The sequence below is a fragment of the Oenanthe melanoleuca genome, chromosome 3, assembly GCF_029582105.1.
Source record: "Oenanthe melanoleuca isolate GR-GAL-2019-014 chromosome 3, OMel1.0, whole genome shotgun sequence".
NCBI classification, from domain to species: Eukaryota; Metazoa; Chordata; class Aves; order Passeriformes; family Muscicapidae; genus Oenanthe; species Oenanthe melanoleuca.
Window position 1 is genome coordinate 64,790,117 of NC_079336.1, and position 25,221 is coordinate 64,815,337.

The window sequence follows — 25,221 nt, forward strand, 5'->3', positions numbered from 1 at the left end:
TTTCACTTATTCTGTCCATAGTAGTTTAAAATTTGTGTAACTGAAGTAACTGGTGTAGTGGATTTGTCACAAATTTTGCTTTGCTTTTAGCCTAGTCTACAACAAAATAATTAAATGCAATGACTTGCTATATGTTCTCTCAATGAAATGAATATTTTCTTCCAACTTTTTAAGCTGATCATTGAAAATTGGGCAAGAAAAAAAAGCCAGTCTGTGGAATATCCCTGTAATTATTATTCCCACTGCCACTGTTGGTTAATATTTAACTAAGGTTTGGAAGTGTTTTGGGATGATGAAAGATGCTACAAAAAAAGCTGACCTGCTACAGTGTCATGACGTGACAAAGTACCATGCTTCTGAAAGGGTTTAATTGACAGGCAAAACAACATGAATCCTCTTAATTCCTCATTAAAAAAAAAAAACAGATTCAGCCGCCTTTACCCAAGGAGACTATGTGAAACTCACTTCAGCAAGTAACATCTGCTGCTCAGGTCTGAAAGTCATTATTTTGCTGCTGCATTTAAGTAACAGTGAGCAATATGTGGTGTTAGCAATCAACAAAGGCTCAATTTTGTCTCTGAGAATTCTTGTAGAATTAGGGCCAGCTTAAGTAGAGTGCTTGATGTTGCTGTAAAGGAGGGGATTGCAGCAAATGAGAGGAGAGGAAACCTCAGAGTGGGGTGTTCAACCTCTTTAAAACATATCCAAACAAACAAACAGAAGAGCATTGGTCCAGAATCCTGTAAAAGTTGAGTATGCTGCTAAAAACAAAAAGCAGAAGTGAAACTTGTGCTGTAAGTCCTCTTTGGATGTTCTGTGGGTCAACTGTGGTGCTGCACATAGTGGGCTACTTTGCATGAAAGTGTGAGACAGGTTGGAGAGAAGCTATATAAAAGAGAGACGTTCAACCAAATAGATTGGGTCTGAGTAAAATGCAAGAAAAATCTATGTAGCAGCATGTGTCTTAAGATTATAATATGGTTCCATCTGGTGCAGTCAACCTTTGACACTTCAGAGAGAGAGAGGTTTGAAATAATGTCTAATGTCCATGCTGCAGATCCTGTAGAAAGGATATGTATGTATGTGACAGAGGTTCCTAAAGCACTTTTATATATATGCAAGAATTATAATATAGATATAATACTTTTAAATGCATATTTTTGCCTTAATAGCAATTTCTTGAGACTGTTAATTCAGCAATGTTGGTAGGACCAGGTTACAAACCTGAGCCAAATGCAAGACCGGGAGGCACGCACGAGCTGGAGAAGTGAGTTTTACACAGTCTCCTTGGGTAAAGGAGGCTGAAGCTCTCACTACCACCACCTGGGGAAAAGGTGGTATATTTACACAGTTGGGAATCACTGTCACTACCCTGCAAAAGGCAAGCAAAGAGAAGCCTTCTTTCCTCTGCTCTCTTCACAAAGGCTGTTCCTTGATCACAGGAGCCACAATGGGATGTGGTGCTTAGGGAGCAAATAGTTTGTAGCACGCTACAGCATAGCCAGAGAGTGACAAGAGAAGGCAGTTATTTCATTATTATTCCTTTTATTTTCTTATAAATTAACATTCTAAAAAAATTGGAATAGAAACACTAAATACAGTATTGCACATAGTGATCTTTGTTAGATGATCTATTATTTCATTTAGTATAGTAATATACATACTGTAGGTACTGAAGAGAACAGGAAGGCTACAAATGAAAACATGCTACTGTATCCTTGCACTTAGGAGCAAAGTTAGGAGGAAAAGACTATTGTTTACATAAATACAAACATGGATTTGAATCAGTGCCATTAAAATAGCTTTACTCTTTAAAGTTTTTTTTTCCATAAGTTAGCCGTAACAGCAAATAATCTCTTATTTTCTCTTCCCCAAATAGTAATGTTACTCCCATCAACACAAAATTTTAGAATTCCATTCTTGGTAATTTATATCCCTGCCAGAAATTACTACTAGTACAGATTTTCACACAGGTTTATCAACAACAGGAGACTTGCTTTTCACACAGTGAAAAAAACCATCCTTTCTAGTGCTTGGTATATGCGAAGAATAACAGATTCCTGAGGTCATATTTTGCACTTGGTTTTATGACACCCTGTAGAGTATATTAGCTCTGAACAGCTCAGAATGTCTCTTGATGTGCTGTATTAGACAGGGAACAACACAACCCAGCAAGTTAGAGCTCATTTGCCTTACCCCAGTGTCTTTCAGGCTCCAAAGCTCCGAGCGTGTGCATCTGACTGAGTCGCACACACGGTCTGCTTTCAGGAAAAATTAGCTTTGAAAGAAAAGTGTTATCAATCAAGCTGGTTGGTTTGGGGCTCTTAAATAAGGACTGGAGGAAGGGGTTGTTATCAGTTGAGTAGTCTAAAACTGATACAGCAAATTCTGGATTGCAAATAGGAAATAGCATGTGGTCTAAAATGGAAGCCCTAAGTCATGTATTTCAATCATTAACCTCCTAGTCAGGGATACTGAAAGCCTGGAGGAAATGTAATTCTAAGTGTGAAATTGATGTCAATTAGTTGGTAGTCTATGTTCTGTCACTAGAATTGGCTACTGTTTTCCATAAATGTTGTCTCCATGTGCATCTTTTAATGGCTCTCTAAAGGAGTTTTAAATTAACTGTAAAGCTAATTCCAGAAGGGAAATCATGTACATTTGGCCAAAAGCCTGACTTAAGTGATCAGCAGTTAAAACTATACTATACCTTCTAAAGTTCATGTAAAAGTATTAGCTGCTTTATATATTAACAAACTATAATAGACAAATCTTTCATACTCTCTATCATACTTCTGTGCTTTTCTGTATTTTCCTGCTTTTTCATTTTTTCCCTTTTTTTATTTTTTTAATTTTTTTTTAAATGCTGGATTTCTGACCCCCATACCACCTGGCATTCACTATCTGGCAAAAGATGAAGTAAAAGTATGCTGCCTTATCGATTTTAAAGATAGTTACAGTAAACATCTTGTTCCACAAATATTTAGTCATGGAGGGCAACCAAACAAGTTGGGAAAGCATTGATTATACTGTATAAACAGCACTTAACGATTCAAAATACAAACTACAAATGCCAACATGAAACGGATACAAACAATTCACTAGGAGTAACATTTCTTTCCCTAATCTAAGTGCAGTGTCATGAAGTATTTGTGGTAGATGTTGCCAGTAGGAATGGAAATGTTTTACTGTACCAAGTAGCATTCTTATGAAGTTCAACTTAATGCAATTTTCAGCATGTTCAGAACTGATACAGATGCCACTTTTTATGCATGCTGACTTGTCCTATTTGTAATATACCATACACTTTACAAAATACCATTTTTGAGTGGCAAAGGAGATACAGAGTACAGGGAAGGTGTTTCAAGTCCATACCTAGTCTATTTCTGGGCACTCCATTAAAGTGATTACATTCGTGAATGAATGTACAATAACGCATCAGTTGGTGGAAAACTCTAGAGAACAAAACACAAATTTTAAAAGGTCAAGGAAGCAAATGATCAAGATGATGTAGTTTCCTTCCCTCTCACTCCCCACCCACAGGCATGTTGAGTTTTGGTAACCAGGTAACAATGGCTTTTGAATTTCTTCTCTCAGATCTTCATACTTATCTTTGCTTTCTGAAAAATAAATTTAAAAAATAAGGACAAAATTTGAGTGTACACAAAACCACCTTATACAAATATGAAAAAACATAGAAATACATAGGCAAATGTTTTATTATATTTACTGTAGAACTGACTTCACAAATAAACTTTGAAGCTAGAACTGAAGTAGACTACAGCTATACACTGCTTGTGAAATATTTTTGTTTACTCTCCTTTTCACTCATCACTAATCTAATTTTCACTAAGACTGAAGGTCCCTGTTTCAGTGCAAATAAGAATGATATGGGAATAATTAAACAAATAGTTATTTCTTAAAAGAAATCTCTCAGTGTCTTCATATACAGAAGTATATAAGTTAAATGGAGAAGCCCAAAACAATGTTAATTTGGGAGTTTTTTTGGAAATAACATGTTGATCTGCTTTAAATAAAATTGATAAAATGTAGTTTATAATTCCTTACCAAGCTAGCACTCCATTTACATTTCTTATGGCACTAACTACAGTCAACTCTCACTAAACAGTCAAAATAAGAAACAATAAATGAAATATTATTGCTTCCTGTGTCAGATTATGTTAGTTATAACACAGTAAATTACCACATGCTTCATTTACAAGATGTGTCACAGATAATATGACTACACAGCTATGACTACAAAGCACCAAAGAATTAAGTCATGTCTTGGGATGGTGGGGAGCAGAGAGCACAGACAGGGACACACACATGTGAAAAAAAACTTCTAGTATTTTTCCAACATAAATGATGGCTAGTTGCTACAGTTAGGATGTAAATGTGAGGTACCAGAATTTTTCTGTAAAATCAGTCATGAGCCTCACAATGGTTAGGCAGTCACAGGGGAAAGGTTTCATTGCATGACCAGAATTACTCCTCAGTTATCACTGAGGTTATTTATTTGTTTTCATAAGAATGGTGAAAGCACAGTACTATCTTTCTCTAGTGTTTCTCTATTCCAAACAAGTCCATATCAGTGACTCAGAAACCACTGTATGTGATACAGTGATCCAGCTTGAAAAATGTGTAACTATCAAAATTCTTCCTTTCATTCTGTATCTGTAGAAAAGAGAGTGAATACAAACTGAATAAGCTGGAAGACCAAACCTGCCTTTCTGCCTTCTATGTCCATCCTACACCAAGGCTGGGAAGAGCACAGATTAGCACAGTGGGGCAATAATAAACTGCTCTTGCTTGTGCTACATTTATATTTTGTGGAGTAATATTCATAGGCAGATTTCAACTTTGTTAATTTACCACCTTTAAAGAAAATGTTAAACTTTAAAGAAAAAAAACTGACAAACCAACCCGGAACAAAAACACACATAGAAAATAACCTGCCTATAAAATGTAAAGAGAAAAAGGTAGAATAAGCAATATAAACAGAAGTATTGCTACGATTTTTACTTACAATTCCAGAGTCGTGTTTTGGTCTAATATTGTATAGTGACTTCCCCTTTTTCTGCCTGCAGACTTCCTCTGCTTCTTTGACTCTGAAGAGAGACAAAATCTATAAATACTCCTGTACACCAACAACATTTTCAAAGACAACGCAGTATATAACTTAAAAGTTAAGGCCTGAGGACACAAGTGGATAACTTTATTATCCATATATTCATTAGCATGCTCCACAAAATAGTTCTTGCACTCCAGGACTGTTGTAGCCATACCTAGCACTTACCTGGACAGGCATAATCAATTGCATAATCAATTCTAGTTACAAAAGCAATCAGTACTTACTGCAGTTGAAGATTGAAATGTGTGAGAGTTTAAAATACACCGGATGACATGACGTTTACATTTCAGAGCATTCATGAAAATATTGCTAACAAAACTCCTTTTTATCACTGTTTAAAATAATTCTTCATTTATTCTAACCCTCAATAGTTCAATTACAGTTTAAACAAAGTTTGCCACCAAGCTACATTCCCTTCCATCCATTTTTGTATTTAAAATGGCAAAATTGCTTAACCTAGATTTCTAGTCTTTACTCTCTAACTTTAAAAACAAAAAAAAAAATTGGAAAATTTCCATGAAACATGGTGTTTAACCCAAGATGATGCATGCCACTGCACACATATCTTTTTTCCAAAGCTGAGGAATCTCAAGGCTTCCATGACCATGGGATGAACACACTTGGGCTGCTAGGATGTAAAGAGAGGAACAGGTTCTAAAAGTAAGGGCCCACTTCTCAGTGCTTCCTGACATGGCAAATAGGACCAAATTAATACTTTGTGAAATGCCACCACATTTTTGGTGAGAGAAATATCCCTGTTTCCATGCAGATAGGAAACAAACTGTGGAAGGTAGAGGACTACTCTCAGACTGGGAACCTGCCAGAATCAAGCTGATGGGTTCAATGTTACACTGTAAAATGTTTCTTTACAATTTTCACGCATTTTATATATTAACCTTGTAAACACACACGTTTTCTGAAACACTGATAATACAGATTTATGTTATAAATTCTCTAAGCTGCAAAGGCCTAGATAAACATTTCCCATAAGAGAACATTAAATCATGTGAGACCTTCATTGTTTTTAATGAGAGATGAGAATTTTATTGATGAATAAAAAAGTAGAAAACAAAAATGTAAATCCTATATTGGCTTGATCTTGCCAAAAATATGGACTTGAGATGGCACTTATTCTGACTTTTCACCATTAGCCAAGAGTGACAAAAGAAACAACAGTTAAATGATAATAAGAAATAATATATCCTTGGCTGGTTCCTTGCAGTTCATCTCCAGACCATTTGTATATCTGTTCTTTCACTGAGGCTGTACAGGGCAATGTGAGAATCCAACTTTGTGTTACTATTATTTTTGAAAATTTTTGTGTGTGTAGTAAGGGCCAAAATTTTGAAAATAAAACTCCAGCTTAGTCTGCTAAACACATTAAAAAACTGCCTGAACATTCATCTCTACTTCATTCAACTTTATCAGTTACGCTTTGTTCTTTACGTAAGTTTCAAATTTATGCTTTCAAAAATTAATTTAAATGTCAGTTCTTTTCCAGCACTTCCACAAGCTGCCCTCTTCATTTGATGGCCTTGTATATTGCCAGTGTAGGAAGACCTTCATTTACAAAGGTTGGGAGGAAAAAAGCTTTGAAACTTGTTATTTCAAGCTGTAATGCTTTCTTTCTGACTGCAAATCAGATAGACAGCAGCAAAATCTAGAACAAAAATGTCAAGCAGCCAGGTAATTCACCTTTAAAATGTATTCAAATAATTCAGTAAAAGTGGCAGCCAAAATGTGGTGATAGCTTCAAATAGAAACTTAGGGGAATTATGCAGAATGAAGAAAAATTCAAAGACCTTTTCTTTTTCCTATAACGTTTTTTCTTTTGCTTCATGTAAACTTTCCTCCAATGAGGAAAAATATCTGAGACATTGATCTTCCCATGATCTTTTCTAAATATTCAGACACATGCTAACCTAACAAATGCTGCTCTTACAAAGTCAGATATAAAACAGCACATCTATCATATAATTTTCCTCTTTTTCAAATACAATTATAGCTAGCTCCCTTCACTGTGGACATCATTTAAATAACAAAATGAAATCTTACTTGTGAGTAAATGAGTGTCAAATACCTGTACAGGGACTATACAAGTACTATTGAGTTTATCAAAATGACTGTTTTATCGAAGCAGTGTAATATATGCAGGTATTCAGACCACTCAACATGCAATGGCAGCATATGTAACATACAAAAATATTTACCAAACCAGCTCACACAGATCCAGATGTTATTCTTGGGAAATAACAAGGAATCTTCAATTCCAGTCTTTGTCCCACCTAAATATCCCCCTTCCAGGATGGATTACCCACTGCTTGCTAACACACCAGGTCATGAAACAACACAGCACCCTGTGGGTCTCATGATAATTCAAAACAAAAATCCTCACACAGTGAGGAGCCCTATAATTGTTACAAAAGAAATGATAATGCAGTTCTTTTCTAAAGACCAGGTCCCATTAAGTGTCACTGTTGGTGTAACACCTCTACATATTCTGCTTCATGAGAGAAACAGCTTTTTTGAGAAAGGCTGTCTCTGCTTGGAACAGCAAAATGTTAATAACACACCACCTGTGAAGGAGGAAGTCAGAACTTCTGAGTCCCTGAGATAGCACTTCAAAAACTGATCCATAAGCTCCAGACTGGTAAGTGACAATCTTAAGGTTGTGTTACCCAAATTTACAGGATTATATAAGAGGTGCTGGTCTCAATAGTATGGTTGTAGTCCTCAAGGTTTTGGGAGCTTTTATGAAATTCCTTGGAGTTTGAGCCTACTTATTTATACCAAAGGAAATACAGAAAATGAGAAGTATTATTCCCTAATGCACTTAAAGCTGAGAGCTAGCAACCAGTGAGTTCCAGTTCCAACCATATCACTGACTCACTGTGTGGGTTTGGGACAGTTCTCAGCCTCCTGGCTCACCTCCTGCTGTCCTGCAGGAGGATCCAAGTGGTTGGATACAGCCTCATGTGACCCATACATATGCTTCTTCAGCAAGAAATGCCATGAGAAATGTAAAGATAGGGCACCAAAGGCTCATTTCAAGGAGGTTTAGTTTGTGACCATATTAAATCTGGAAGCATGGAGAACTGTGTAAATCTACAGCTGTATCTAACCAAGAAAAGCCAGGAGACTGGTGAAATAGAGGCAAAGGCAACTGCTAGCCTTCCACAGGGCTAAAATCATAAACCAGTGAGTATGCTTATTAAATTTACAGTGTGCAATATATTTTGTGAAGGCTGATCATTCAGCTTAATCAAGATTTTATTAAATGTAAAATTAAAAAACTTAATCTTTCTGGAAGAAGAAAAGGATGTGTTTTGTAGGAACATCTACATGTTTTAACTCTGTGATCTAGAGAAACACACAAAAGGTTGCCTTTGAAGTAAGGACAATAGTCTTAGTTCAGTTGGAAAATAATTGCCATTGGCAAATATTTTGTCACAGGTTTTCTCTGTTAGCCATGAATGTTTTTTCATCTTTCCATGAAACTAAGAAGATTTAGGCAAAACCACATTGTTTCTGTCAGCTCATGCTTGGTTCAAGCCATATTTCTCAGAGGCAAGCAAATCCCTATGCACCTTCTTCTTGTTCAAGCTTTTCCTGCACTTGTCACTGACTTCAGAAATACCCTGATCAGCATGGAGGTGCAAGACAATAATCCAAGACAAAAAGTGCAAAAATTGCATGAGCACTACTTTTTATGAGTTAATTCAACTGTGAAGAGTTGATAAAGGTTTATGAAGAAACTAATGGATCTAATTAAATAATGGGAGGAGGAAAAAGGATTTTTGGAGAAAGCAACACAAGACTCCCAACCATCACAAAAGGAGAAGCAATAGCATACAACAACAGATTTCCAAGCTCCATGTCAAAATGACACCACTGTGCCAATGCAGAGCTCAAACAGCTAAAAAACAGTTAAAAAGACATTCTTAGGAAAGGAGTGGGTATTCAATTGTCAGGCCTTGTGTGGAAAGATAGGCTGCCACTGGGGAGCCTCTGAAACAAAAGTCTGAGGAAGGTGAGTGTTCCCCACTTCCTGAGAATTATGACCCTTAGGCAGAGACAGGCATGTGATAGATTGATTTATTGTTATGAAAATCTGTTTTTACTTAAACTATTTAGTTCTACACTACTAATACTTTCTGTTAGAGAGTTTGTTCAGTCCCCTTATAAAGCCATCACTCTCAATGGCAACCAAATTCTCAGAAGCAGGACATCTTCCAGGCATGACCAGAGAGTGGGAGAGGAAGATGGAAATGGAAGGGACATGGTGTGCTCTTGCAGAATCAGGTGGAACCCTTTACTTGATTAGTGTGGTGGGAATGACTTGCAAGCTTGAGGTGTGTTAAACTTTGCTAAACTGATGCTCAAACTATCCCACTTCATACTTTGCAACCACTTCTCAAACTCACTTTATTTCAGCAAACTGATTTTGGTTCGTTTGCTATCAATCCCTGCCCCATTTTATGCCAATTCTGGCTCAAAAGTGAGCATATCAGTTGACAGAAAAGATAGCATCAACTGTGTTACTTTTAGCAATTTTTGCCTCATATTCTTTTCCCAAGTAGTTTCTTGATTTTGTCTTAGTGAGAATATAATCATACAAAAACTAGTCTTCCCAGCCTAGACAACCAGAGAGTTGATTAACTCTCACTGTGCTAATCTGAAGAGCAGAGTTATTCAGGCTCAGAACAGATTCTAGAAATACTTATTAGGAGTGTTCATCACTTGAATCTCCTTAAATATTAAATTTAGCTAAAGCATTTCTTGCATTCTTCTTTCAGAAAGAAAATACTTTCAAATAGCCCCAATGATAAGAAAACAAGTAGGGAATAGACAACGCTGGCTGATCAGTGGATCAGTTAAAAAAAAAATTAAAAAATCTACAAGTGAATGAATAGCCAGTGACTTACAGAGCCTAAGAATTATGGTCCTGAAATCTGCTACTTAATAAGATTGAGTCTATCAATTGTCACCTGTAACAAAAGAAGTAGTTTCTTATTTCCATCAAAATAAAAACTTTTCTCTAGCACTATCATCTCCTTGTACCTCATATTTATTGTGAGACAAACATAAAAATGATGATTAAGTTTAAAGACAGCCTGTAAGATGAATAAGTGAGTTACACTTCAGCATGCTCACAGGAAAAAGAAACCAGACATGCTTAAAAACCCAAAAGAGTGTTTTTATCTACCTTCTAGACCAAAAGCCAGCCTGGCCACAACCTTATCAAAGCTTTGAGACTTTCTGTCATCATTCAATCCATTGAAGGGCTAGCCACTTCCCTGCCACTAAACATTAATAATTTTGTCTGAAGTATCTGTGGCAGACAGATTCATTTCCTACTGGCTCCATCAAGGCTTGGTCGCCTTACACTTCACTAGTGAGCACTATGACATGACAAATGTAATCACAGTGAGAGCACTGGAAAGTTATGCCTTAGATAGCAGAGCTGCTCACAAAAACTTCCATGATAAACTCAGACAGATATTACTTTTATGGGTGACAGTATAGTTCATGAAACCCAAGAGACATTTTTCTGCAGATATTCTGCTTTTTTTAACACAAAACAAGGCTGAGGCCAATACTTTTTATACTACTAAGTGCTTATTATCAGTTAATAAAAGGAGTGTTGCCAAAATATTTTATGTAGCTTTATCTGGGTTAAACTTGTTTATAATACCTTTTACATATAAAAACAAATAAAAAAACCTCCACTAAATTATCAAATGCCAAACATCTTTCAGATTTCAAGGGTAGAAAACTTTAAAACTTTCTCCTTAAACTCTTCCAAGGCAATATTCCTATATTTTATTCATCGACTAAAATCCTGAAAATATTTTTTTGCAAAGGGAGAAACCAAAACATAAAACCCAAGACGGAAAATTACAATTGCCAACATAAAAGTCAAATAAAAAAATGTAGACCTTTTACTTTCATGCCAATAGGGTTGAAGTGATGACACAGATATGATTCAGTAACTGTCTGCAAAGACTTTATACAGATAAGAAGTACATTGCAATGTACCTGGTCCCTTCAAACAAACTGAGGAAACCTAACCTTAGCCTACCAACAGAGAGATAATGTATTAGACTATCCTGACATCCTGCCAGCTCCTTGCATGGTTAATTCAAAGACCATGAGGCAGACAGAGGCTGTTGGAAAGACACAGTGATTAATCATAATTTCACTCAGAGGACCACAGACAAATAGATTAAAATGTTTTAATCTGGCCACTTAACGTAGAAAATAATCTGTAGCAGGACTCTGAATAAGACCTCCTCTGTCAACAGTGTAGATGTTGAGGAATACATTTCACATTTTTTTAGTGTGAATCACTAAAATGGGCCTAAAATAAAGCTTTGAGGCCAACTGAAATGAAAATTTGAGTTTCCCATTTACAGTCTCACTGTGCTTCACCAAACTTAAAAATATTCTGAAAGTATTTCAATTTAGAATTATTTAGTTTCACTTAGTTCTCTCTGGCAATCATACTCTTGAGGATCTAGGGGTTCTGCTCTTATCTGTGAAGAGATATACAGATGCAAATAAATAAAATAAAGAGAATACTGTGCAAAACATGATTTAAAAATTATAATTTTAACATTAAAGAGAATTTCATGTTGAAAATGGAACAAAATAAAAAAATTTAACTGTTCAAGAATGGCTGTTTCTAATAAAATGTAAGCATACATATCCCCACTTAAATACATTAAATACATTTCATGACCTTCGTCATTAAATTGCCAGAGTGGCCAGTATTTCAGGCTGTACCTGGCCACCTTGAGGCAAGATGGAAATCACTTTTCTACAGACTTTATATATCAAGACTGACATTAATCTAAGAAAAGATAGTCATCGCCTTCCACTGTTTTTCTTGGAACTGAAGCCAGGTTGCTCTCAAAGAAGCTGGCTACATTTGGGCTATTTGGTTAGGAAATTCAACAGGAAATTATAAGGAAAGGGAAGAGGATTAGAAGTGAGGTAAAACTGGCAACATAATCGGCAAGCAAAAGAAGTGAACAGAAGTGTGAAAGCCTGTGTTAGCTGTAAAACATTTTTAAGCAGCAGGTTGGGCAAAAGAAGGCAAAAAAACGTAATGTCTGAAAAGGATAAGAAGAGTCTTGGTAAACAGACTATGTGGAGAAGACGATTCTTAAAGAGAATATGGAAGCAAACCCTGTTAGCTACCTTCTTTATATGCTAAACACACATACTAGGATGCAGCATAATGTGCTAGCATGATACACCACCATCACCAGATAGACACTACTGAAGAACCCTTTGCTGCTTACATGGGGGCTGTTCTGGAATCCAACCTCACACAAATCACAAAAATTAAAAAACATGCATTCGGAACTAGTTCTTTATTAGATCCTTCACTTTGTTTAAGTTTAATGTTTGTAAGCACCAGCTGGCTCACAGCTGCAAATGGAAATATTTTTCCTGCCCTACAAAACACAGGATTGCTTAAAAATGTTAGACTAAGGTATTCAAAAGGATTTTCCACCAAAGATCCAGACTGAGAAATGGATCTCGCAATACTATTTTTCCCCACAAACTTTTCCCTCAAAAGCAATGCTAAGAAATGAAAGTTTTGTTTATGTCCCCCTAAGCAAAGTACAGTAATGCAATAATTAAAAGAAAAAAAAAAAAAATTAATTGCCAAAAAATGGACGAGGAAGAAGAAAACAAATCATACATGTTGAGCAATCTCTTTTATCTGGATAGCAAACAGTGTCTTTGTGAGGTACTGCCTCACAGCTAGCTGCTGAATCTTTGGTGTGTTTAGGCTTTTTAAATTAGATTTTCCAGGGCCCATAACATATTCTGATCAGAAAGCTATTAAGGTTAACAGTTGTGAAATGCTCCCAAAAACTGAAGATCCATGTAATTATTCAATTTAATGTCATGTAAAATTGTCTTCTGTTTTGACATGTCATTATAACTGAGTTGTTATCCCATGCCTACCAGCATGCAGCTCAGCTGGTCAGAGTGTAACAAACACATTGAGATTAAAGCTTCCAAGAGACTCAGCAAATGTATCTGCCCATGACTACTCACTAACATAACCCTAGGAGCTTTTAGCTGGCATTACAGGAGCATGCCAAGCAAAATGTGACCCCACTAAACATACTCCACATGTTCATCATTTCCCTCTCAGGCTGCAGCTCCATATACGTTTTTCTTCTCTTTTCTTCCATCTCTGCATTTCTTTGCAAGTACCTATTCCCATGTCCCTCGATTTCTCACTCTCAAGTCTGACTCACTGGTTCATATTATAAGCCTTAAAAAAATATCCCCTAAATTACTCTGAGAGGACATTGCTCGTGCTATGGGATCGAATGCCCTCCTCTGCGAGCAGGAGTGGCAGCTTACCAATACACCCCTCACTGTGCAACGTACAGATATCCCATGCCAGACTTTAAATTGCTCAACAGCAAGTTTTAAATCATCCTGCCGAGGAGTCTGTAGGGAGACATACCAGTCTTTCTGCAGAGGGAGATCAATGAGCTGTGGAGACATGCTGGCCAGGAATCTCCCTTTCATCTAGATATACACAGTGTGACACACCAGGTGCCAGCTTAACTGCTATTCTTACGGGAATGGGCAACTTCTGCCTTTGAGAGATGAGTGCATTTTTCTGGGTTTATAGGTTATTTTTAATGTGTCAAAGATTTATCATGGGAGTTAAAGGGTTGAATAAAGTCAGCCAAAAGAAATTCTCAAGCTTAGTGTGATGCAAGATATCAGGGACTTACAGAATTTTACCATGGTGTTGATCCTGCTTATGAACTCTCCTCTGCTGGCGTCCCTGACACAGCCTCTGCTCAGCAGCACGACTCAGTAAAGGCAAGAGCCTTTTTATACCTTATACCCACATTTACAGGGCACCTAGACCTGCCCCTCGCTCCTTCCTCCTCCAGCTCTCCCATCCAGAAATAGAACTAAGGTAAATCTGTGCCCAGTTGCACAGGCCCTCTAGAACAGGGAACAGTCTGGAGAGAGGGAAGCACACCCAGAGCTGGAGAGGACGAACAGGTGTGAACACCTCACTGGCACCCAGAGAAAGGGAAGGTGGAGCTGTGGCCCTGCATACGAGTTTCTGCCATATCCCTGATGATATTGATGCTAACATTTGACAGCAATGGAACTTTGAAACATAACATTTTCTTAAGGACTCACTGCTTTTTCTACTGTAGTGAGCCAGGGTGTATTCAATGGCTATAAAGAAAAGATATAGTCCTAAAGATTAATCATTGCTGTCCATAGCAATGAGAAATTTTCTGATAGATAACTGTATTTTCATATTTTACTTCCATGACCAGCAGTTGCTTAACTTTTTAATTTTTTAGAACATTTCAAGACTATTCTGTTGGGATGTTGCATCATGAGCTCTTTTCATCTTTCATTCTTAGGACAGGATATTTTTTCCTGGTTGGTAGGAAAATGGTAGGGTCTGGTCAACAATTCTGCAGGCCTTTCCTGGATGTCAGGAAAAAAAAAAAATACTTCTTGCTCTCACAGAAATGCTAGACTGAAATAGAGCACTTAAGATTGGCTACATCTAACTCAGAAACATGAAAAAAACATTTTTAGAAGCGAAAGATAAATGAGAAAAGGGTTAATACATTGATAGATCACCTTGTAAAAGACAAAACAGGAGGGAAAGCCAGGCATTTCTAGATTGGTGGTCTGATTGCCTAAGAGTTTTCCAAAGAATGGGAGACTTTGCAGAGGTGTTACTGAAACTGTGCATTGCCTGACTGTATTCAGAGAGCAATGTGCATCTGTGGGTATGCAACACCTCAAATTCATGTATATAATAAAGGTGCTGAACAGGAAGCTTGTGGAGATCAAAATACTCTCTCTTTTCAAACAACATCAAAAATATTAGGGAAGTTTTCAGCTAGTCAGCTCTTCTAGTCTTTCTTGCTGATTAAGCACAAAATGCAGGCTATTCTGACAGTAAACCTTTCAAGAGTTTGCAAAGTCTGAATGAAAACCACAGACTATGACTGACACGTTATAAATATATTTAAAGGACAATGACAGCAACACAACAACTGTTAAAACTCCAAACATGCCCCATTAAGTTTTATTATGGATTTCTTTTTTTTTTTTTTTTAATATGGGCTTTTCTGCCTTTTTTTTTTTTTTTTGGCAGGCTTTTTGTTTGTTTTGGATTGTTGTTTTTGGATTTTTTAAAAGCTGCTTAATCAGAAAGAAGTAGTATTTGAAAATTTTCACTTAAAAGGAAATATTTAGGATAGATATGTCATCAGAAATGTCAATGTCCACAAACTATAATTAAAAACTTTATAAATAACCCAATATCAATTTCTAATGGAATTATCTAGTTAACCTTAACTGCAGTGTGACCACAAAAAATATTGCTGCTCAGAAAGCCTCTTGGCAGACCTATGCTTTTACTGTAATTTTCAGGTGCATTTTTCTTTTTATTTCTACTGTATTTAAAAATTTATCACACATAATTTTCCCTAGGGATGGTATTTTCCAGTCTGCTTTACTTCAAGTGAGAGAAGACCAAACGCAATAGAAAACTTCAGAAAAATTGTTTTTAACTTTGCACCATTTTTCTTTTCTCATTTTCCTGTAAGGAAATATGAAGTCTGACACTTCAATGTTTATGTTTTGCATATAAATGCCTGGCAAACCAATAAGCAAGTTGAAAAGCCAAGTGAAAAGTGTTTAAAATAAGAACTGACTGCTTTCTGTAGAACACACACGCTTAAACTATCAGTAACAAAATATAGTACTGCCATTGGAAATGCCATCTATGAATATCCTGTGGTTAAATTATTGTAAAGGAATAAGATTAAGGAGTTAAATTATTGTAAGCACATATTTGCAGAGTCTAAATAAGGAGCAGCCTCTATTCACAGTCCATATGGAAACTGGGATACAAAATATTCTAGGAAAACCCAAACAAACCAGGGGTTGATAAAGATGAACAAACTAAAAAAGACAAGGGAATAAAGTAATACATTTTATAAATAATTATTGTAAATAAAGTTTGTTTCATGAGGCAGAAACCTGGTCAATAGCTCACCAAAGTGGCACACCACAGTCTTTGAAAGGCTCACCATATGTGTCCCTTGATTTTGCTGACAATGAACAATTACAGAAAGTTTCTCTCACCATTAAAGTTTTAGCCTGGTCCTCAACTTTATCAGCAGAAAAAAAATCAAGAACAAGGGGGAAATCTATTTTCTTCAAATAATTATTAATATTTCAGTGGCAATAGGCAGTTTTCAGGTTTGTGTCACCTACAGATCTCATGAACTAGGCTGAGATTTTGAAAACTATCATGATTTACATTCTTACACCTCTAGGCAACACACGTATTTTTCCATAGAGATTTTTCTCCTTTGACTTCTCAATACCAAGACACCTTCATATCACATCATCTTGTCTTTTATTAAGGGAGACAGAAAAGCAAAATCAAGAAAAAAAAGCCTAAAAGACATCTTCAGATATCAGGTTGAGTTATGATTGGAGGCAAAGTATTTTCTGTGCAAAGGTTTTGGTAAGACAGTTGTTTAACCAAAGGACATGCTTAATTTTTGGAAAAATGATGTCTTACTTGAAAAACTGTTGCTCTTAACTGTAACTCTTACTGCCCATTTGGCCAAAACATTCTAATTCCTAAAATGCAATGAAGAAGTACCACCAAAGATTTCTCAGAGTTGAGCACAACCAAGATATCAAAGGTCCCCAAAGTCTAAACCTTGCCTCACCTGAAGAAATCAAATAAAGTGGAAGATTTAAACTCGATGAGGCAAGTGAAAGTTAAAATTCAAACCAAAAATCTACTTGTGATTTTCAGGATGTATTATTTTCAGTCCTAACCTCAGTGACTCCCTGAAATGAAGTTAGAGTGAAAGCCTCCTTCAACCCACCAGCTCTGAGTCTGGGTTTAAACAAGAGTATCCCTGCTGTTCTTCCAAGGGATCTCCCAGTTTCCTTTCCCACTGTAGGTTCTTCTCACTGTCCTTTCCCTTCCCTGTCACATCTTGCACCTGCAGACATTTTGTAGGTTATACATGTTAAGGTCCTTTTGGGCTAGAACCACCCTTCCTAGAAAGGACAAACTGGCAGACTGTTTTTTCTCTGCTGCTTCAACACATCCTCTTAGGATCATTTGACTCTCTTTGAGTTCAATGTATGTTATACTACCTCAATCCCATTCTCCTCTTAAGCTTTAGATGTTTAAAGAAGAACTTTTGTGCTGATTTAGTTAATGTCTTCTAAAGAAAACTATTTTGCAGTGAAAACTCTCTGGAGGATTTTTGGGTTTTTTAAATGAAAAATAACTTGGTATTTTGAAATAAAAGGACAATTTTCTTAAATAATTTTCTATAAAATATACAAGACTAAATTAAGCTGTATTAACTAGGTAGCTAAATCCCTGCATAGGGAACCAAAGATATTTAACTGTCAAATCAGTTTCAAAGAGATATACTTAACTACATGAAATTAATTCAGACAGTCAGTAATACGAAATAGATCCCCAGAGATCTGCTGTACTGTGTTAACACTTGAACCATGCTCTTGCTATAGTAGCAGAATCCAGTTTTTCCACTGTTCCAAAATGTACCCACTTACAGCAAATATATATGGCATACACAACATTGACTATATAAGTGCCTCAGGAAAGTTTTTCAGTAACTTTCTAAAGCAGTAGTCAGATGTCTGTGAAAATTACATAGGATGAGTACACTTGGAAAAAGGGTCTGTTCTTGTCAATTCACCTAATAACAGGCTGAAATCAATAATTTAATGAATCTAAAGCTTCAACCCCACCAATTTTTAGGCTCAGATGCAGCTTCAACTCAAGCTGCTAACAGTTGTAGGATTATTAATGCTTAGAATTTACAAGTTTGAATTTGTTTAATTTTTGCTTATATGACATTTATTACTTTTCAAACAACTGATTAATCCTTGGCATAATTTTGATAAACAAAGGTGACCACAATGGACTACCTGCATGCAGATGAGTACAGACCTCATAATTCTTCTAAAACATGAATCAGACACCATAGCTACTGTCTCATATTCTTTATGCCATTTTATGCCTTTGTGTATCCCATCACCAGGGCTGTGATTTGCAATATGATTCAGTCTGAGCCTTTTTTTAACACAGGGCTAATTGTCTTATTCTCTCTGTCTTCCTTTTTTCCCAGCATCATCAAACAAGTATTAACAATATGCCATGTCTTAATGCCTTGACTTTCTTTGGCTAAGTATGCTGATGAAAATCTCTAATCAACTTTCAGGACTGAAACAAGTCTTCCATTCCTTGGGTTCATAGTAGCATAGTAGTTACACACTCTGCCAAAAACACTGTTCAGGTGATGGACTCAAAAAACTTTAGCACAAACTGGCATTAAAATCCCATTCAAAAATTAGGATGACTGGGGGTTGTGGGTGGTGGGTGTCATGATCTGTTAAAAAAACAAAACCTGAGAAAACTCCAAAAGCATTCAATAGGTTGTGTGTTAATGAAGTGTGGCTGACTGGTTTCTGTGCGATTGCTCCCAATAACATTCTTTGAGAAAAGCCTTTGAACAAACAAACAAATGTACCTTTCTTGAAGAATAAGTTTGTTTTCCTTCTTCCAGAAGTCTTTGAAGTCAGAACTGAATTCATGCCAAATACTGAAGAAAGAATGTGGGGACACCTCCTTCTCGCCCATTTTTGGTTTCATGCAGAAATATGCTGTAGTTTCCAAAAAGCTGTCAAAGAAAGCAGAAATATTAAATGCTTCAGTACCTACTGTTGTATATTTTTTTTTACTTGACACTGACACAGTATTTAATTATTCTTAATAGGAGATCTAAAATAAAAGAATATAAAAATGTAACAGTTCTGAGCTCTTCATATACAAGTAGGTAAACAATGTAAGCTGATTCTTCAGTAAAGTTTGGATCTGGGATTTGTCACAGTTTCTAGTTTTGACCAAAGTATTTTCCATTTCAAAAGCTAAAATGAACACACTGTCCACAGCCCTGCAAATCCAGATATCCACACCCACCCATATACTCCTTTTCTGTTGTGTTGAAAGCTGTTTTCAAAACACAGAGTCAAAGCCTATAAAGGACTGTAAATAAACTTCTTCAGGTTCTGTTAGATCTGTGATACAACACAATAGCTTGGGCTGGAGACTACACAGAAATATTAAAACTCAAACCTGCTTTGTACTAAACAAGAAATGACGCAACAGAAAACTTGGCCCAGGAGCAGCAGTGCTGGAAAACAGGTGCCCATTGTGACTCTACCAGAACAATCCAACAATTCCTTCTGAGCACAGCAAGAGCAAAACTAGTGCAGCAAACACACAAGCTGCTCCTCAAGTGAAAGCTGCTCCTGAAATGCAAAGGTCGTATTTCCCACACTGAGTGAGGACTGTGACTGCAACTTAAATCTAATGTACTTCTGAATTTGAATTGCTTCTATTTTATTTAGGAATGTTACAGGAAGGTACAGAATAATTAGTGAATCAAGCAATATTTAAAAAAATATTATTCCATTTTGTGTTTTCACTGTACATTTTGTAAATACTGGAGATTTTAAGAATGTCTTCCTGATCTGAAGATCAACATGCAAGTCACTGGAGAATTGCTTATTTTATGGAAAGTGCAAGAGAACAATCTCATTTGAAATATAATTGCTGGTGCTTTTCTCACTGATCTATTACTATTCATAGACTCCTATGATAATTTCTCTGAATCATACATCACAGTTTTAATCACTTTAATTAGGGGGAAAAGCCCAACTCCAGCTAAAAGGATGGAGATATAGTTTTAGTCACACAAGTTATATCCATTCATGGATTATGATGGTGAAAATAACATACTAAGATTCAACCATTCAGAAGGGTCACTCTCACGAATTCTGCAAGAAAATGTTTACCCTAATTCTCAAACCCAAATATTCCAGCTGTTTTGCCCTAGCTGAAAAATAAGCATCCACATATATTATCATATTGCTGAATAAAAAAAAGCTGCATCTTAAAAATTTAAAATCAATTTACCAACCAAATTTTACATTATTTTTTTCTCCTAATTTGCAGTTAATTTTTCCATCTGCTGAAGCAAATTGAAGATGTTGAGCAACAAAGATGTAGCACATAAAAATATAGAAAACATACTCATTTTTTAACCCATGACACTGGTACTCAAATGCCACCTTACCTGATCATGTCATTTCTTCAGCTCTCTCAGCCTACCATGGCACTCTGTTCTGTAACTCAGTGTTTAGTCAATAAATGCCCTTTTTTTTTTTTTTGGCTGGGTTCTGTTGTGGCTTTCATTTGGGTTTTTTCCAAATTATTTATTAATGATTAATACTGCTAGTTAAAATACTCCATTTTACTTATTTATATTTTCCCCACAGTTTTATACTGGGAAAGATATTTATCATCTCTCCTCTGATTCCACAGAAACACTCAAAAAGAATATCCATGACATTGCAGTCAGCTGCCTTGTTTTAAACTTCTTCCTATTGCCACATATTTCCAACTTTTTGCAAGACTGCAAAAGTTATCAGGGAGGTATTTTTTCTCCCAGTCTCTTCCCTCAGAATTACAGCTCTGCAGCTGGCTAGTGGGGAAATTATATCAAAGGCTTATTAGAATTTTCAGAATGAACTGACAACTGACATTATTTTTGAAGGAGTGTGAGGAATAAAGAACAAGAGAGAAGTCTGGAGGCATCAGCTGAGTATTTTTATAAGAAGCTCTTTGAATGAAATCCATTAATGATTTACAAAACAAGAGAAAGACAGAATTTCATATAATAAACCTTGTTTTGAGAAGTGCGCCTTCAAAACATTTTGCAAATGACAACGATAAGAAAAGAATTTGACAGTGAATGGCCATCCCAAGTCCTGCAATAATATATGAGATAATGAGCTCGAATTCCATCACAGGAAAACATCCCAAGAAACAGGAAACCAAACAAAATTAAATTCATGCTGTATAAGAGAATGCTCAATTAAAAGAAGAATAAAAAAAGATCAACAGCACTAACATCTATTAGAGATGCAAAGACTTCCACTGTTCTTCAATTATTCTGAGAGCAGGAGGAGATAACCAGTGTTTTTTCTCTGGTGACTGAAAACCTCCCTGAGGACTACTTGTATAACCATTGCAAACTTACACATTCATACAGCTGTGTCTAACAGCTGTAACATAATTACTAGGTTTATAGAAAGCAGAGCAATGCTCATACAGGTTGCTTGACTCCCTAGCAGTTAGTTTGGGAGGTAAGGAAAATTAGCTGTCTGTGAAATGTGAAACATCAGCAGCATAGCAGGTTGTCATTGTTAGTATGTCACACCTTTCTAATGCCCAGTAACAATGCACAAGACATCAGCTGCAACACAATAATACTTCAGGGCACAAATCTCCACAAATCAAATATATTTTTCTACACATGCAGATCAAACACTCAAGACAGTTGCTGTATTTTTTTCCAACCAGAGAGGTCTACCCTTCTTTAGCATTATAGTCTCTTAAGAGTTCATTTAGAAGACATATGGAAACCTGCTTGCTGTACATTTGATGCTGTCATCTTGCAGTACAAGACAAAATGGCATAATTCACACATGAAAGACAAAGCAAATAAAGCCAATCCAAATGCATCAAATAATAAAACATGGACAGCAATAAATCCTCTCTGTTACCATGGTCTTTAAATATCTGATTCGGAAATGTTTACATATGTCAAACTAGACATATCTCAAGGCTAATTCCAGGAGAGGACATGCATTTTAAATACAAAGAGAAATTTTGATGACATTCCCATAGCCCCAAGACTAGATACAATCCTTTCAGACTTCAGCCAGGCAATAAATATCTTAAATAGTTGTGGAGCTTTTCTCTGGGACAAGTCATTCAAATTTTCCTGTTCACTTTTTAGCAGATTTTGAAACAAAATATCTGCAAATACCATTGTTACTATTCCTAACTGTGCATCACATAGACATTTTTAATCAAATAAGAGACTAGCTATCAAAAGCCTTTTGTTCCTATACTCAGATTAAGTTCTGCATCATACAGCCTTGGGTAACTCATCTGACCTGTTTGAATTTCATTTCACCTATATGCAAAATTAAATATTTATTTTTGAAATAAGTACTGCAAAGCTTGTTTAGTGTCCATTTCTCAAGTGGAAAGGTTTATACTTATCCACACTCTTTCTGAGAGTCTTAAAGGAAAAGAATGTGCATTAGAGAAGATCTTTGAGTCATGGAAGAGGGAAAGAAGGGCATGCAACTCAGTTTCGGGGATTAAAAGAGGTAAAGGAGGTCACTGCCTTTGCTTCTAACAGCCTGACTTTTCAAGCATGATTAAAAATATGACAGTGATGGTCACACTACCGTCTTACTCTGACATGGCAAAAGCCAGAAATATTTAAACAGGTTTCAGACCGGGTCTCATATCCCTCATACTGGCCCTGGAGGAGAATTAAATAACATGGTCTTTCTCAAAACAATGGAAGAGTTGCTCATCTCTCTGACAAGTAAGGAAGGAAATAATCAGGAGAGATGGTTAGTTTCTTTTCTTCCTTTCTTGTCTTCTAATGTCTTTGGTTCAAGTGTTTGAGTAATTCAATAAAAACCACTTCGGACTGATGTCTGAACTCACTGCTTGCTCAAACATGGAAATTTGATGAATGAATCACTGGACTTTTATGTGTGCTCCCTTGAGTATGACTATGAGCCTATGAAAGTGATTTTTCTATTTGGAGGGAAGAAAGGAATGGATGTACTAACAGCCAAACCAAATTTATTCATATGAAAAAGAAAAGAAGCTATTCACATTGCAAATGGCTCATTGACAGCAATACCAGCTAATAGACCTGAACTATTATCTTAAGAGTAGCTATGGATTATTCAACTTTTTTTCCCCATTCCATTCTGAAAACAGCTGGCAAGAAGTTGCAGACAATAATTCCAATCCAAGCCTGCTGTCTGGGATGCAGTGGCTGGTTTATAAACATATACAAAAGCAAATCAACAATACTAGAACAGCAGTAGTTTCATCTCAGCATTATTTGATCAGGCTTCCTTGGCCAAACAAATAGCAAAGTAACCACAGGTATATACACGCCCTGGCTGACCTTTCTGAGAAATGCTGAACACATGCTCAAACACACATGTATCTGGTTTCCCCATGCTGCAAACTAAATCACCTGCAAGGGTAAAGATTTGCTCTAATGTGGATTTAAAAGCAGAAAAAAGTGTTTCTATTCTGCATGGTTAAACAGACTATGCATTTTGGTTGAAGTTGGAACATGGATATTCTTTTTTATTTTGGCTTTATAAATCTCTAAGCATCACTTTCGTCCATTAGTGATTAAGAACAGTCAGTGTAAATGGTGTAACCTGCTACTTTTGTGAAGCAGTTGTGTTTCAGAAGCAGTTCTAAATCAGGCTGAGACTACTAAAGCACCTTTCAGTTCAATGAAAGTCACAAATAAAATTTAGAACTAAGCCCATTCTACCAAAAGAAAAAAGGTAAAAGGAAAAGACTATATGTATCTCCTACTACTTATTTAAAGGCAAACTAGTGAAATGTGTTAGTTGATGGGCATATAAACCCATTTAGAGTGTTGATCCTGAATTGTTGACTACATATAGAAGGTGGGTACAATAAGGCAACAGTATTTGCTTCCTGGATGCTAATAATTTGAATCATCATATTAGTATCTGGTTTGTTATATAAAGACACCAAGGCTTTGTATCTATTTTCTTAGTATATTCAACATCTGAAAGCAAGAATTAATCTTCAGTCAGAATACCAACCACTGCAACAAGGTCACACAAAATTATGTCAAATAAAAGAGTACCAGCGCCCTGACTATTGAGATAGCACAAGACTGTTAGGAAACTTTATATGCACAGCATTCTATGAAAGCTGTAATTTTCTATTGATGTATTTTGTTGAGGGTCCTTCTCTGCACTATAACTTTACATCACTTTCTTCACCTTTTCTTTGCTTTTCAAAAAAGGTATAAATTCATCTCCTCAGTGCTGTCTCTTGTTCTGCACAATTATAAGTGAAAAGATGTAAAAAATAAATATAGGTTCATTCAAGATATCTAGTACCTAAATGCTAGTATGAAATTTCTTCTTGTCCTTTTTTTTCCCCCCTTCCCTTTGAAAGGAAGAAAAGTAACCTTCATATATTAAAAAGAAAGTTGAGATAATATGCCAGTTTAAATTAGCTGCCAGAATCACTAATCTCATCTCTTATTTGCCAATTTATATTGTGTAACTATGTATTTTGTAATATTGTTCCTTAGAAAACAAAGGTCTCAAGAGATTTTTCCTTCCCTCTAAAAAAAACCTGCCAAACATTTGCAATGTTTTGAATCCTAAGTCATCTCCCTCATGCCTGGTCCCTTGCCTCCTATAAATTCATATTAAACAGAATCTTTTTTATTGCTTCAACCATATGAAAATTAGCAGCTTCAGTACCAGCAAAAAAATCCCTCTACCTTTGAAGCACCATTTTTTTCCTTCCAATAAAAGCTCAACAAAAACCATCCAATGTTAAGAACAGAAAATTATGTTTTGACAGGCTGGTCTGTCTTGTTCATGAGAATTTTAACACCTTCCCTCCCACTAGTAGGAATGCATTACTACTTTAATGATCATCTACTGTGATCAATATTATCAGTTGTACATAATTATCATTAACACAAATGCAGAACTTCCATATTTTATACTAAAGGCAGCAGACCCTGTAACTGAATGCTGTTACATAGCACAGAGCATATACTGTGACACAGACTGTTAAATTCAATAGACAAATTAGGACTACAGCATTCCCCTAAACATTTTGGGAAAAATAAAATTTTAGGAAGAATGATGATCTCATTGTGTTAACAGTGAATAAACCCGTCACATATCAGATGGCTATGTCAACCTCGATTTAAACTGTTATTCCAGACCTTTCTATTTACTTAATCCAATGGGAGAGTATTTCTTTATTCCTGTCTTTCAGGAACAAAGTGCCTCATAACAGCAGTAACAAACCAGCA

At 36.1% G+C, this 25,221-nt stretch overlaps 1 protein-coding gene across 1 annotated transcript in view; it reads right to left on the reverse strand.

Moving 5' to 3' along the window:
- Positions 1–400: 400 nt before the first annotated feature.
- The window catches only part of FMN2 (formin 2), a 153,060-nt gene continuing 128,239 nt past the window's right edge, over positions 401–25,221 (reverse strand). The window contains exons 17-19 of the mRNA XM_056486928.1: positions 18,757–18,906; positions 5,030–5,111; positions 401–3,620 (exon numbers count right to left, since the gene is read on the reverse strand). Coding sequence (XP_056342903.1) covers positions 3,594–3,620; positions 5,030–5,111; positions 18,757–18,906 — 259 coding nt within the window. The 3' untranslated portion in view covers positions 401–3,593. The remainder of the gene's footprint in view (positions 3,621–5,029; positions 5,112–18,756; positions 18,907–25,221) is intronic.